Source organism: Miniopterus natalensis, chromosome 9 (assembly GCF_054644295.1).
Source record: "Miniopterus natalensis isolate mMinNat1 chromosome 9, mMinNat1.hap1, whole genome shotgun sequence".
In the NCBI taxonomy this organism is placed as follows: Eukaryota; Metazoa; Chordata; class Mammalia; order Chiroptera; family Miniopteridae; genus Miniopterus; species Miniopterus natalensis.
Window position 1 is genome coordinate 39824864 of NC_142089.1, and position 15242 is coordinate 39840105.

The 15242-nt window shown below is 41.5% G+C and overlaps 1 protein-coding gene across 1 annotated transcript in view; it reads left to right on the plus strand.

The window, feature by feature from the left end:
* The window catches only part of AK4 (adenylate kinase 4), a 59757-nt gene that overhangs the window by 28152 nt on the left and 16363 nt on the right, over positions 1-15242 (plus strand). The window contains exon 2 of the mRNA XM_087820497.1: positions 7402-7521. Coding sequence (XP_087676623.1) covers positions 7402-7521 — 120 coding nt within the window. The remainder of the gene's footprint in view (positions 1-7401; positions 7522-15242) is intronic.

Below are 15242 nucleotides of genomic sequence, written 5' to 3' on the forward strand. Positions count from 1 at the left end.
TATTATTTTATATTAAATAAATTATAAAGCTATCTTTGTTACCCTCTTTAGAAATAGTTTGCAATCCCTAAAGTCTTGTGATTTATCAGAAACCTTTAGAGTGCCCGGTCAGGTGTGGCTCAGCGGTTGAGCATCGACCTTAGGATCTAGGAGGTTGAGGTTCGATTCCCTGTCAGGGCATATGCCCAGGTTGCAGGCTGGATCCCCATCGGGGCCTTGCAGGAGGCAGCCGATCAATGACTCGCTCCCTCTCCCTCTCCCTTCCTCTCTCTGAAATCAATAAAAAGATATATTAAAAAAAAAAAAAGAAAACCTTTAGAGTAAAGATTATCTGTGTCACACAGACACCAGAAGAAGAGATGGCTCAAAGACAGGCAGCATATTTTTGGGGTGATCTAGTCTAGTATAACCCCTCACTTGGGGTGACTTTCAGGGACCTACAGTGTTAGTTTGGAAGTAAGTTGTTTCCTTCATGCTAAACTTTCTGCTGCTTTTGTTAGAGACTATTTTGGACTCTTAAGCTCAGAAATCTTGAAAAGTTGACTCATACACAGTTTGTGGGTGTTTAGAAATGTCAGATAGCTTCAAGAGGAGCAAGCATCCACTTGTAGGAACAGATCCTTTCTTGTTAGGAGGTCAGGCTTGGGATCCAAATGCAACCTGTGGTAATGATCTTTCCTCACCAGCTTGAATAGACTGAAGCAATGGTTGTGAGAACTAAATGTTCATTTATGTAGACTGATCATATAATAGGATGTTGCTTAATTCAGTAATTTATTTTACTCAGTTATTTAAGGCTTGGCCACAAATTAGAATGTAAGATAACATTGAAAGGAAACATTGTTGCTCATAATCCTTACTGTGTGGATAAGAAGGCATTTTTGAGTTTTAATTGCCTTAAAGTCACAACTATGATTATCAGGACTGTTGAACAGTACAGTAGATACAAGATATGAGAGGGATGTAGTGAGAAGAGGCTCCTCTAATAATTTGTAGGACCTTGGGGACAGGAAGAGGGAGAGCCTGAAGATATGCTAGTATCTTTAGTAGTATCTTTATCTCAAGTTATTTTTAGATAGTATCTCAAGTAGAGTGGCTTGTCGATCCTTAAAATAAGAGTCTCTGGCCTCAAGGGGATTATAATCTGGTATGGATGGTATGTAAACCTCCACTTAACAAGAAGAGTGAGATGTAGGTAGAGGCACGACCACATGTGGTTGTACAGACTGACCTTCGTGGGATGTGGGAGGGCACCTGGCTGAGGATGTGTGTGGGGGGGCCTGCAGTCCAGCCTTGGTTCTGTCTCTCAAGCTGTTTCCTGGCATACAGCTGAGTCAGCCTGGGGGAATGGCATCTTCCACGGGAGACATATTTTTTCTAATCTGTACAGAGGCACCTATGGACTAACCTCAGCCCAGGTTCTGGTGGAATACAGAAGAGAGGAGATTGCTTCTCTGAAGGAAGTGGAAAATGCATGGCTGTGAGGTGGTTGGTACATGTCGTACTTGAAGGGTGACTCTTCCAGCCAACTTTTGCTAGCCCTTCAAAGCCCAGCTCCAGGGCAGGAAGCTTTCCTGTGGTTTGAGCTTGGATTAAGGTGTCCACCTCTGTGTCCCTGTCCTGGCCACATCACTGTCAGAGCACTGCCTATCTCCTGACCTACTTTTCCTCCATGAGTCTGTACACTGCTTGAGGGAAGGGACCACAGTCTTACTCAACTTGTGCCTGGCACAGCGAAAGGGTCAAGGGTTGGGCAATAAAGGAACTGTGTGGGAGGTAAGGTTTGAGGAGCGCTTCCGGGCGAAATCAGAGTGATTCTGAATGCCAGCCTAAGGAGTTTCCATGTCATCCTGTAGGCCAGGGAATGCATTTGTTGGTGTTGGAGGAGGAAGTGACTTATGCTCACTTGTGTTTGGGGAAGTTCCTCTGGAAGTTGTTGGACAATGGATTAGAGGAGGGAGAGGAGGAGTTTGTCTATCTGGAGACAGGGTCAGATCCCATAGGTTAAGGGCTCAGTCCTACAAATCTACCCTCTAGTTCAGATGCTAATGGTCAGCCCAGGTGGTCACCTATGCTTCTGACCTACTGACTATAAATCAGAGGTTCCCATGACTTCTTCTTCAGGTTCTGTTGCTAGAGCAGCTCACAGAATTCAGGAAACCCATCTACTTATTAGATTACCAGTTTTTTGTTTTATTTTTATTTTTATTTTTTATTTTTTATTATTTTTTTTACCATGCATTTACAAGTTTAATGTATTTTATTTCCTTTTAGAGTAATTCAATTGCCTGACTGACCAACTTCACTAAGTAATTCATATAAATCTAATAAATTAAGTTTATAAATATCATGAACCCTGAGTTCTCTTAAGTGTTACATAGATTCCCAGTTTTTTACAATGGATATTAAAGGATACAAATCAACAGTCAGATAAAGAGATACAGAAGGTAAGGTCCTGCACAAAGGAGCTTCTGCCCTCATGGAGTTTGGGACCTGACACATTGAAGTGTTGTGGTTCCCCAGCCTGGAAAGTCAGAATCCCCCTTTTTTGGGTTTTTATAAAGACCTCATTACCTAGGCATGATTGATGAACTCATTGACCATTGGTGATTGAGTCAACTTCCAACCCCTCTCCCCTTCTAGGAAGCCAGGGGGTGGGAGTGAAAGTATACCCTTTTGTTCGTGGTTCGTCTGGCACCAGTACCCACCCTTAGGTGCTTTCCAGCAGTCACCTCATTAATATAACCCACTTGTGGAAAGGAGATTATTATAAATGATAAGACACTGTTTCACTTTTAGGGCTCTGGAACGTTTTCAGGAACTAAGGACAGGAGACCACCAAATATTATAGTGAAAGATACTTCCATTGCTCTTACCACTCAGGAAATTCCAAGGGTTTTGGGAGCTCTGAGCCCCATTTGGACCATATGTATATTTCTTATAAATCACAAATTACACATGTACTCTAACATTCAAAGTGCTTTTGTTCAAGGAAATGTTCACAAACATTGAGAGACAGTGTAGTGTAACGAGTGGTTAAGAAAATGGTGCCAGCCTGCTTGAGTTTGAGTTCCAGCTCCACCATTTATTAGCTGAAATACTTTGGCTTCAGTTGACTTACTTATGAAATGGGGAAAATAACATTGACCTCATAGATATTTATGAGGATTAAATGGGTCCATGTATATAAACACCTTAGAACAACACCAGGCATGTAGGAGCAAATACTTCCTATCTCCATATCCTTGAGTGAAATTTGCAAAGAGGCATTATTCCAAGTCCTTTACACATATTAACCCTGTACAACTTTGAAAACAACCCTAGGCGGTATTATTACCAATTTATAGATGGAGAAACTGAGGCAAAAAAACACAATGGGACCAAGGTCTTGAAAGCCTTTAAGTGACAATGTCAGGATTTAAACCCAGGAAGTATGGCTCTAAAATATATATTCTTGACCATTACATCAGTCTCAGAATTTTCTTCATACCTACCAATAGCAGGTGTCATGGAGTGCTTTAAGACCATGTCTTTTTGGTGTGAAGGAAAAGAAAACCTGCCTTTAAGCAAGGCCAACTAAAGGGTGGGTACTGGACATCTGAAATGAGTCGTTAAGTGCCAAAATGCCCTAATTTAGGAGTTTCTTCCATAATTTTCACCTCTAAAGTTCCTTGGTATCCAGTTTTTAACCAATATATTTTTTAAAAATACATTTTTATTGATTTTAGAGAGAGGGGGAAGGAGAGAGCCAGAGAGATAGAAACACATCAATAGAGAGAAACATGGGTCGGCTGCCTCCTGCACGCCCCCTGCTGGGGATCGAACCCGCAACCCGGGCCTGTGCCCTGCCCGGGAATCAAACCTCCATCTCCTGGATCATCCTAGATCGATGCTCAACCGCTGAGCCACACCAGCTGTTCTAAAGCTTATTTTCTTAACCAGAAGAGATTCATCAAAGTGATATCAGGTGTAAACGGTTTATAGAATGAAGCTTTTCTTTGTTTTAGTAATTTTTTTCCAGTAGTTAATTCAGTGCCAAAATATTCTTAAGAATGGCAGATAAAGAACTTGTAGTTGGCAGAATCACAAAGCTACAGTTCATTTTGACCACACCTCGTATGGTGCACGTGTGCATGCGTGTGTTTTGGCATTTTCAATGACCTTTTGAAGAAAGGACTATACTGGGAGTGGCACTGGTTTCTCCTAGCTCTAAGCCCTTACGAGGGAATCAAGCTCTTTTACAGGGCTCTCAGCATTTCCTGGTCTGAACAATGAGAAGAACATTGAGTTGTTATCTGTTTCTGGCCATTTGGCTAGGCATGGGGAATTTGCTGCTTTGAGGACACTTGTTCAGCTCTGTCTTCCGTATCCAGTTTGCCCTCAGTTTATAAGCGATGAGAACAAAAAGACAACGTGTGTTTGTCTACAGCCTTTCTTTGGAATTCTACTTGAGAAATTGGAGCAGCCGTGTTTGCATCTAAACGTGCTAGCATTAGCACTTAATGATACTGCTTTTCTTCCAAGCAAACTGACATGGGCAGGTGAAGGTCATGTTTTCGGGAATGGGCCTCTACTTCTGAACCATGTTTTATTTCTGTTTGCTGTTGCAGTGAGGTCTTCGTTCAGATGAAAATATATTGTTAAATCCATTTTGCTCTGGCTGTTGGCCTTTCCAGGTTTTCATTGTGGGGATTGAGAGATGTGGTAGAAGTTTGATTTTGTATCAGATCGAGGACATGCCTGTCCTGCTCCAAAGAAAAGCCACGGCTGCCAAAAATAGTTGGAAAATTATGTTGCCCAATTCTGAGTCCAGTTGTCAGAATCCCTCTATAGTATCCCTTCCTAGACAGTCTCCATTCAAACATTTCCTTAGGAAACATTTTCTTTCCACTTGTAATTCCCACTACTAGTCCTAATTGTAAATCCTGGGTTTTGAATAAAATAACGCCTTTTCCATGTGTCAAATATCTGGTCATGGGTAAATTGTTATCATGTCCTTCGCTGGGTCTTCTCTCTTCCAAAAAAGGCATTCTCTACTCTTCTACTGTTTCCACATGGGATGTGTGGAGCCATTCACATCTGGCCTCTCACCTTGGAAGGTGTGTATTTGTTGTTTATATCCACCTTAAGAACAAAGCCCTGGGGCTGGTTGGTGTGACCATTGCAGAGTAGGACAGGACCGAACTTGTCAGTTACTCCAGGCATTTTTCAGATATAAAACATACATACTCTACAGGTATTACCCAGGAGAACTGGAAGCGTATGTTCACACAAAGACTTGTACATGAATGTTCAGTGCATCATTATGCATAATAGCCCCAAAGTGGAAACAGCCCAGATGTTCATCAATGGACAAATGGCTAAACAAAATGTGATATATCTGTACAAAAATATATATCGATATATCAGCCACAAAAACGAATGAAGTACTGATATGTTGTACAACATGAATGAACCTTGAAATCATTCTGCTAAGTGAAGGAACCAGACACAAAGTACCACATATCGTGTGATTCTGTTTATATGAGATGTGCAGGATAGGACAGTCTATAAAGACAGAATGTAGGTTAGTAGTTGCCAGAGGCTAGAGAAAGGAGGAAATGGGGAGTGACTGCCAGTGGGTATAGGGTTTCTTTCTGGGGTAATAAAAATGTTCTGGAATTAGATAGTGGTGGTGATTGAATAACACTGAGAATGTATTAAAAACCACTGAGTTGTACATTTCAAAATGGTGAATGTTGTGGTGTGTGTTATATCTCAATAAAGCTGTCATAAAAAAATGGCTATTACCTCTCAGGTGAAGGTGAGGATCTATGAGGATTAAATGAAATGATACGTATAATGCTTAAAGCACAGTGTCTGGGACATAGTATGTACTTGTTAATGATTGTTAGTGTTGCTCTTAAGGAAAGTAAGATTGCTTAAATATCAGCAACATTTTCTTTACTGCCACGTCGGTAGACTATTACCTGTTACATAGTACGCAGTAAAAATACTTGTTGAACCAATGGGTTTTTCACATTCATGTTCAGCCACATTTTGGAATGTGGTTTGTTGTCTTTTGTGTTCTGTTTCTTTCAGCGAGTTACTGAACCTGCGTCATGGGCCTGACTGAGCTACTTTTGCCCAGTAGTAGTAATCGAATGATACGGAGCTCTTCACAGCTCATATTTCAGTGTTGAAGTTGGGGTTAGGAGTGTAGACTCAGTCTTGGGAAGGAAAGGCTCTACCTTAAATTCAAGGTGAAAGTGGGGGAAAAGTGATTCTTGAGCTTTTTTTTCACCCCCTAGAAATATAATTCTGCTTTATGTTTTCATAAGAACTTAACTGGGCCCTGGTCAGTGTGGTTCAGTGGTTAGAGCATTGGCCACCAATCAGTGTGTCTCTCTCACATTAATGTTTTTCTCTCTCTTTCCCTCTCCCTTCCCTCCTCTCCCTTCCACTCTCTTTAAAAAAATTGTTTTAAAAATTAATGGAAAAAATATTCTCATGTGAGAATTAACAACAACAGCTGAAAGAACTTAATTGGCTTGTCAAGAATGTGGTTCTGAATGGTCCACTGTCAGTTCCTTGGAGAGCAGAGGACTTAATCTTGGTTTTAAAAAATTCAGTTCCTAGAAATTTAACCAATTTAAACTGATAATTTGTTCTGCTGAACCCAACTTAGAACTTCCACAAATAAGGAATTGTTACTTTCAATTAAGATAGAAGCATATTTTTCTTTGAAAAAAAAAAAAAATTCTCATCCTTTTATGAACGTGGCATTCTGCTGGTGACACTGAGCTTCTGTTAGTCATGTCAGCAGGTGCCATTGGCATATACTGAGGCTCCTGAGAAGAAATAGAGCCGCTGTTTGTATTACCCAGCGTTCTTTGTAGAAGAGCAGCGGAAATGTTTTTCCTTTGGCCTCTAAGGAATGGTGGTGCTTCTCAGCTTCCTTCAGTCGTCTGTGTCCCGTGAGCCGCGTAGTTGATCACATTTCCTTGTTACCATAAACTGGGGGGTCTCAGCATCCAGCCTGTGGCTCCCCTTCGGGAAGTCGCCAGGGCTTCCTTCCCGGCCTTTTGTGTCCCACCGTCTCTCTGGACTCCAGCGTTGTTTCCTATTCTTATTTTCACTTTATGTCTAATTTATATTCTCTTCTATTTTTATTTCTGTCTGTGTGTATCTTCAGGGGCTGCTTTTATAATTTTGGGGGGAGGGGGGAGACAAAAGAGAGACAGTGCCACCATTATTGAAGCCAGTATTTAAAACATCACTCTAAAAACATCTACCTATAACCTTTCCCCCCATACCAGCCGGGAGGAACGGGAGAGAAGGCAACTGTCATTAAAGAGTTTGTAAGCTTTTAGTTTTTTGGAAGCTTTTTTTTGAGTGTCGCCTTTCTCCTGTCTCTGACAGAAGTTGGTGATATGGCAAAGCAGTACATAGAGAAGGGGCTCCTGGTTCCAGACCACGTGATCACGCGCCTGATGGTGTCGGAGCTGGAGAACCGGCGGGGTCAGCACTGGCTGCTGGACGGTGAGTGGGGCCTGTGGGCACGCTGGGGTTCTGGAAATAGTTTGTCCTTAGCTGAATTCTGTTATTGTTCCAGTTTTGATGATGCCTTTTGTTGCCATGACTAAGTCGTCGTGAGGATAACCTCTGAAATCAGAGGTTCTTTCATTCATAACAGGCCACACAAACGGAAGCCACGAGTTACTATTTTTCACTGGTCAGATAACAAAGGGAAAATTTGACAATCTTGTATTGAGTATGTAAGAAATAAGTGTTGTTGAGAGTATAAAATGGGCACCCCTCGGAGGGTAGTTTAGCAGTCTTTATACTTTTCAATTGAGCAATTCTATGCTGGATTTCTTGCCTAAAGGTATAGCTTCAAGGATGTTTATTTTCAGCATTATTTATAAATAGCAAGACATTGGTGACAACCTAAATATCTGTCGTAGGATGCCTTCAGTTTTGGTATGTTCATTAACCAAATAACCTGTACTTGTGTGTTAATATGGATGGATCTCAAAATAAACTACCAAGTGAACAAAGCTAGTGGTGGTATGGTGCTTATCGTGAATTATTTATGTGAAAATGGAGGGATGGTATATTATTACTATAAATACTTATAAACACATGCATAAGCTATCTTTGGAAAGATATAAAAAGCTGATAATAGTGGTTGACTCTGGGTAAGGATTAGGATTGGGAGACTTACCTTTCACCGTAGATACCCTTGATAGTTTGATTTTTAATATGTATTTAAACAATACATGGACCTGATTTAAAAACTGAGTGGTTCCTAAACCTTTTAGGCATTATGGATTCCTGGATGACAACTATGATATTTCACTCAAGAAAATGGGTACAGATGCCCCCATGCAAAATGTGGCACAACGTTGCACTTCAGCAAGTTTTACGTTTGCCCTGTATAAAATCTTTTGAATGACTGAAGGAAACAGATGGACTGGGTGGATTCTTCATTTTACTAACTAACAAGATTCCTTAGTGCAAAGGAAACAGAAATATGACGGCCGTGGCTGTGTGGCTCACTTGGCTGGAGCACCATCCCATGCACCGAGAGGCTGTGGGCTAGGTTCCTGGCCAGGGCACGGACCCAGGTGCGGGTTTGATCCCGGCTGAGGTGCTGTGAGGCAACCGCTTGACGTTTCTCTCTCACAGTGATGTTTCTCTCCCTCCTTCTCGCTCTCAAATTAATGAAAACATATCCTTGGTGAGGATTAACATAAAAAGGAATGTTGAAAAAGAGAAAATAGAAACACGATGAGCATACTTCTTTTTATGAACAAAAACTGCGACAGTGAGATTTAGCTCTAACAAACTTCTTTCTGTTGCAGAGCAGTTTTCTGTAGTTTACACAGGGTGCTCATTTCTACCTTAATTTGGTAAAACTGAAACCTCCGGAAGCTGTGACAGTTGAAACCTTGTTTGCCAGCCCCAGAGAAACCAGAGGAATTGTCCTACATTTAAACTATCAGCTTGCCTAAATTTCTCCTAAAGTCTAGAGCCATGAATCTCCAAAATGACTACTCTGGTGGAGTATTTATTTTATATCAGTGTTTCTCAAAGGGTGAGGCATGCAGTGTTTATCATGGCTAGACCGGAAAACAGACTTCGTGTTCTAATATGTTTAGAAAAATGTCAGTTTAAAATTAAAAATTGCTAACACTCACTGTAAGTCAAGAATTGTTTTGAACACTTGATCTTATCTCATCCAGTCCCTGCCATAACTATGAAAGTGGGTACCATTGTCCACATTTAACAGATGAGAAAACTGAGGCAAAGTAGGGTTCGGTTACCTGCCCAGAGTTAGTGAGTGTCAAAGTTAACCAGTTTCCTTTACTTCAGGATTTTCCCAAACCTTTAATATGATCATGTGGTTTAAGGCTTTCAGAAGGAGACATCATGAGGTCCTTTCTGAATTTATTTAACCGTAGATCTCCCACCTCATTCCCAACACCCACTGAGAGCCTCCAGGCTTTGTTCTGTGGAGCATTCTTTGTGAACTACTATTCAACATATGTTCCTCACTTCGTAGGTGTTCTGAAAAGTTAACTATAAAGTAGATCATATCTTTTTAGAAGACCTTCCGTTTACAAAATGTGGAACCATGTCCTCATAGGGCTGGAGGGAATCAGTAGACTGAATTGAAAACTTTTGTTAAGAGAAAGGCTGGCTCTCCCGGGTGTGGCTCAGTGGGTCGGGCATCCTCCCTGGCACTGAAAGGATGCTCATTCTGTTCCAGGTCAGGGCACATGCCCCGGTTGCGGGCTCGATCTCTGGTAGGAGGTGTGCAGGAGGCAGCCAGTCATGTTCGCTCTCATGTCGATGTCTCTCTCTCTCCCCCCCCCCGTCCCCCCCATCTCTCTAAAAATCAACAACAAAAAATCTTTTAAAAACAACTGTATGGCTCGTAGAGCCTTCAAAAAAAAAGGGGGGGGGAGAGAAAGGCTATAAGGGCTTGTGGAAGGCATGTGTTTATTTATTAAGCAATACTATACTATTTTCTGTGTGCCAGAAACTATTAAATGCTGTTGATAAAATGGTAAGACATTGTCTCTACTCTTTAAGGGACTATATCATCATAGGGGAGGCAGGCATGTAAAAAATTAATTACTGAAGTATAATAGAAGTATGTATGTATGGTACCATGAGGACATAAAGGAAAAAATTATGGTCTGTTGGTGGGAGGAGGAATTGGAACAACTTTGAAAAAGAGACGAACAGAGAGAGATTCTGCAGGTTGATGAACAGCGATTGGAAGGCATATTTTTTCCAGCAGAGGGACATTGTGAACTGGCTAAGACTAATGACAGCCTAGTATTTCCTGGGCCCACGGGCAGGAGGTGCAAGGGAAAGCCTGGAGTGGATGGTATTTGATTTCCTACAGAGATGGTGGAACTGGAAATTGTTGGCTGTAGGGACCATTGAGGAGTTATGAAGTAGGAGCATGACACGATCAGATAGATTGGTATCTCAGAAAGACTGTTTGTTTAGCCGTAGAGGAGAGATCCGGTGCTGGGGCGGGGAGGAGGTGGTGACCAGAAGCCAAATAAGACGTTGGTAGAATAGTTGGAACAAGGGATGTTGAAGGTCTGAATTTAAGCAATAGCAGTGTGATGGAAAGGAGACACCATTTGGGAGAGAAGAGCTCAAGCAGGATTAACAGGCTTGTGACTGATGTTGGGCACCACAGCCCTGGGTTTTCTTTTATTGTCTTCCAAGCCCTTTGAGTTTCTTGACTGTCATCACCTTGCCTACATTTCTTCAGCCAGGTTAACTTCTCCAGATGTTACACATTTAACTCACAAAAGTTCACCCCCCAATACTTCTTGGGTAGGTATTTGCCATGTCTGATAAACTTTGGCTTTGCTACCACCTAACGGTAACTTCCAGAGTTTAAATTTTTTAATTGTAAGGCTTCTCAACTTATAAAGTGAATTTTTTTAGTAAACTTAAAAATCTGTTTCAAAGAGGGATCATCTATGTTACACATTTTCGGGAAGGTAGTTAGTGTAATAACTAACCCCAGGTAGTTTCAGACTGCCCGTTTCGAATCTCAGCTCTGCCACTTACGGGCAGTGTGTGTGTGACCTTGGGCAAGATACCTTACCTCTGTGCATCCTATTTTGCGTGGAAAACAGGGATTAGAAAAGGGTTTGTAAGGATCCAGAGAATGAATATATGCAAAGTGCTCAGAAGAATGCTTGCATATAGTAAGTGCTATATACGTATGAGATTCTGTTTATTAGTTGTTTTGTACGATGTACAGGTCTTAATTTTTTTCTTGGTGACTGCATGAAGTAAGTTCAAAAATAGTTTAAAAAACATTTAGCTATGGCCCTGGCTGGTGTGTCTCAGGGGTTAGAGCATTGGCCCGAGCACCAAAGTGTTGAAGGTTCAATTCCAGGTCATGGGCAGTTACTGGGGTTGCAGGTTCGATCCCTGGCTCCGGTTGGGACACATGTGGGAGGCAACTAATCGATGTGTTTCTCTCACATCAGTGTTTCTCTCTCTTTCTCTCCCTCTCTCCCTCCCTCTCCCTTTCCCTCTTAACCTGCTCCCTCTCCCCCCTCCCTCCTTCCCTTCCACTATTTCTAAAAATCAATGGAAAAAATATCCTTGGGTCAGGATTCAAAAAACAAAACAAAACAAAAAACCATTTAGCTATGCGAAGCTGAAAGTCAGTTTCAGTTATGGAGTGTTTTATGTATCTTTTCGATGCTTTGCTTTTGCCATAACTTTTTCTCTCAGGGTGAATAATCAGAGTTCTTCTGTATCGAGGGTCTGTTTTTAATCAAGTACGTCAGTCTACTAACTGACTTCGTCTGTACGTTTCTCCTTGAACACCCATCTGGTCACTTTTTCAGTTTTGATTTTCTTTAAAGCTCTGGAATAAATCCATTTGGCAAAGTGAGGAGTGTCAGAAATGCTGTGTTCTGTGTTCAGCCTTAAACTCCTGGGTGCAGGGCATGTGCTCTGCCAAGGATGTGCCTGTCGAGTGTGCGAAAGGTGACTGAGTGTGCGAAGGTCGAGAGAAAATTCTGGATGACAGATGACGCATCATCTTGGTCCATATGGCTATAGAGAGGCAAATGGTGGGTGGAAACGAGGCCAGTGGATGTAAGCCAGGGGAACACCAAGGGGGTTGGAGGATGGGCTTGGTGGCGTTCTGTGGTTTGGTCAGCTATGTCCTTGCTAAAAAAAGTTCTGCACCACCTCGCCTTCACAGTGTACTTTCCAGTTGGGTAAGAAACACTCTTTTATGCGTTAATATGTGTATATATGTGTGAGGTTTTTTCCCCTCTTTTTTTCCTCTCTTTAATTTCCTTGGAAGTTAAATGTGTGAGAGCAGTATTTTAAAAATAGTTTTCTTTAATTTTTAAGAAAAATATTCTACCAGAGGAGTGTAATGCATAAGACTTCTAAATTTGTTATAAAACCATGTGTTTTTTAGTCTCATAGAAAAGGTATTTACTGCTTGTTAGGTGATCTTAAGGTGAAACAGTGACTAGGGAATACTAACCAGCTCTTTAAAACAAATACAAATTCTTTACTTTTTAAAAGAGGGCTGGCAATAAGGTGGGCCAGCAAGGAGGTTTGTTGGTGTCAGATGCTTTCATTTCTAAACTTGAATGCCAACCTGTGCACTGGAACAGTAAACCTGTATGTTCTTAAACTGAGTCCTAATTTATCTCCAGGTAGCAAAATATAACAGAATTGTCTGCCAGATGATTTTAGGTGTAGGCATCAGAATATTTTAAATTTGTTGCCCAAGTTTGGTTTCACAGAAAGCAGCTTCAAAGTTTGGAATTGTAAGTGGAATATAATTTAAGCCTTTTCATTGGCGATAAAGATACCTTTAGAATGAGAGTTGTCCTTTGGTCCATGGTTACACGGTCCGTGTGTTTTGTGCTGAGCAGTGTTGCTTTCTGGTGCTTTCCGTAGGTAATTCTGGGATTTTTTTTTTTAAAGCAGAAGTCTGAGCTGCTTGAATGTGTGCAGTGTTTTGGGTATGTTTGTTTTCCCTGAGGGTTAAGTGAGCTCAGACCTGAGCTATTTCAGGGTACGTGTTCACTCAGAGCCCTAGGTACCTAAATAAAGTTGGGCGCCGGGAAACCACACTACAGTTGCTGGACCTGGAGTATTTTGTTCTGGTTTTGCAAATGTGTTTTATTACACTGGACTGAGACATAACTGCTCCGACCTTATCCCCTCCATATTTTTCTTTCTGAATCAGATACTCCGAAGAGTGTCAGATCCCACTGGGCAACATATGCCTACCGAAAAAAACGGCCAATGATCACATAACTCGTGAATCACATCTTTGAAGAAATTCCAAGAGCAGTTGTTTTTCTGTTGCCCTTGTGAATGTAGGGTGCTGTGTTTCAAGAATAAAACGTATGGTAGGTTTGGAAGGTCAATGAACAAACAAGCAAAAGCATCAGACTCTGTCTCACTCCGACATGTGCTTGTGTGTGCACGCCTGTGTGTGAGAGGCTTATGGACTATCGTACTCATATGACTGCAAAGTCATATTATCAGGTAACCTTTGTATCTCTTTTCCATCACCGCGTATCCCCCCTACACCCTCTTTTACCCCCCCCGCCCCCTTTGTATCCTAGGTCATTGTTAAGGTGGCGACGTGTACTCTGATAGCCTGAGTGCAAGATCTGCAGCGAGTGGCGTGGCCCCTCGGGGATGGAGAGCGGCGTAGAATGCCAGGGCTCTGCTAGGGTGCTGGGCAGTTGTGTCTGCCGAGCAGAGGTTAGAAGATCAAAACCTTTGGTGCCTCACCAGGCTCATCCTCTGACATACCTTATCCAAAGTGCATAGCCTGTCCAGACTTTATAGCAGGCTGCTGATTCCATTAAAGATCTTACAACCCCTTTGTTAGTAGTGCCAGGTGACTGTGCAGATTTCTATTGGTTCTAGGTATCTATACTTCGTCTTACAACTATTTATTGAGCACCAGTTTTGTGCCAGGCACTGCCCAGACATCATAGCATAGCAAAAGAGTGGGCAGGACCTGGTCCTCTTGGAATTTGAATCTAGTGGTGATTCAGCCTTTGAGTGACCCTAGGCAGTGAGGGTTGTCTTTTATTTGACCTAAAGTCAAACTATATGAACTTGGTTTTTACCAATTTTGCCAATATGAGCTCAAGAATATCTAAGTTGGATTCTCTCCTGAGACCCTGTACCCATGTCCGTTTCTGGTAGATTTCTTCTGATTGATCTGACTGCTGCCTCTGGGATGAGGAGCACTATCATAGACAATCCTGACTTTATTGGGTTTGTTTTTTCAAAGAATGACTAGATTTTAATATGTAAGCAGTAAGGGCCATATGGAAAACATATGTATCCAGATATTTGAGCATACCCTAGGAAAACTCATGGTTCAGAGATCAAAAAGTGAATTGAGTGTACATTTTTTGTGTGTCGCGATGTGCTTGGCACTGGTCCATCTGAGGGGGCACATGTGCTGCCCTCACCGTCCAGGAGGGGCCAGTGCTACCTAAACAGTTGCAGTACAGGATCTTGGGAGCACCAGCGAAGGGAGCGAAAAATGGGAGGTAGCACAGAGAGGAAGGTGGCTGTGACCCTCTTGGGAGAGATGCAGCTGTTAGGAAGGCTTCTTGGAGAAGGTGACACCAACAGCTCAATTTTGAAAGCGGGAATAAAGCACATTTTAGATAGAGGGAACATTATGTGCAAAAGGTATAGAGACATGAAACAACATGGTATGTTCTGGAAACCATAAATAGTTGGATAATCCTAGAGTCGAAAATATGAGCAGATGAGGCTGGAATAGTGGGTGGGGCAAAAGTTAAATACAGCATGAAATTCAAAACAGGAACATGAATAAGTGTCAAAGTTAATATTGAATATGCGTTGGAAGTGAAAACAAAATTTAAAACTTTTGAGTTTGAAAGAGTGAATAACTTACTTTTTAACTTTCTTATCAACGTTTAAAAATCAACTAGATTAAAACATTTTATTTAGATACACTTTAGACATTGAACTATGGTTTCTCCATATTTGGGGCATGTCTTGTCATACATTTTCAGTTGCACTTAATCCCATTTGTTATTGCTAGTCAATTGGAAGTCTATAAAGATACAGGATGAGACTGTCTTCAAATCCTAATTTTAGGTGTTAGGAGAGTCTGCTTCCCTAATTTATGAAACGGGTATCTTGGGAATTGGATAAACTAAGAAAATTTCTTGCAAAGC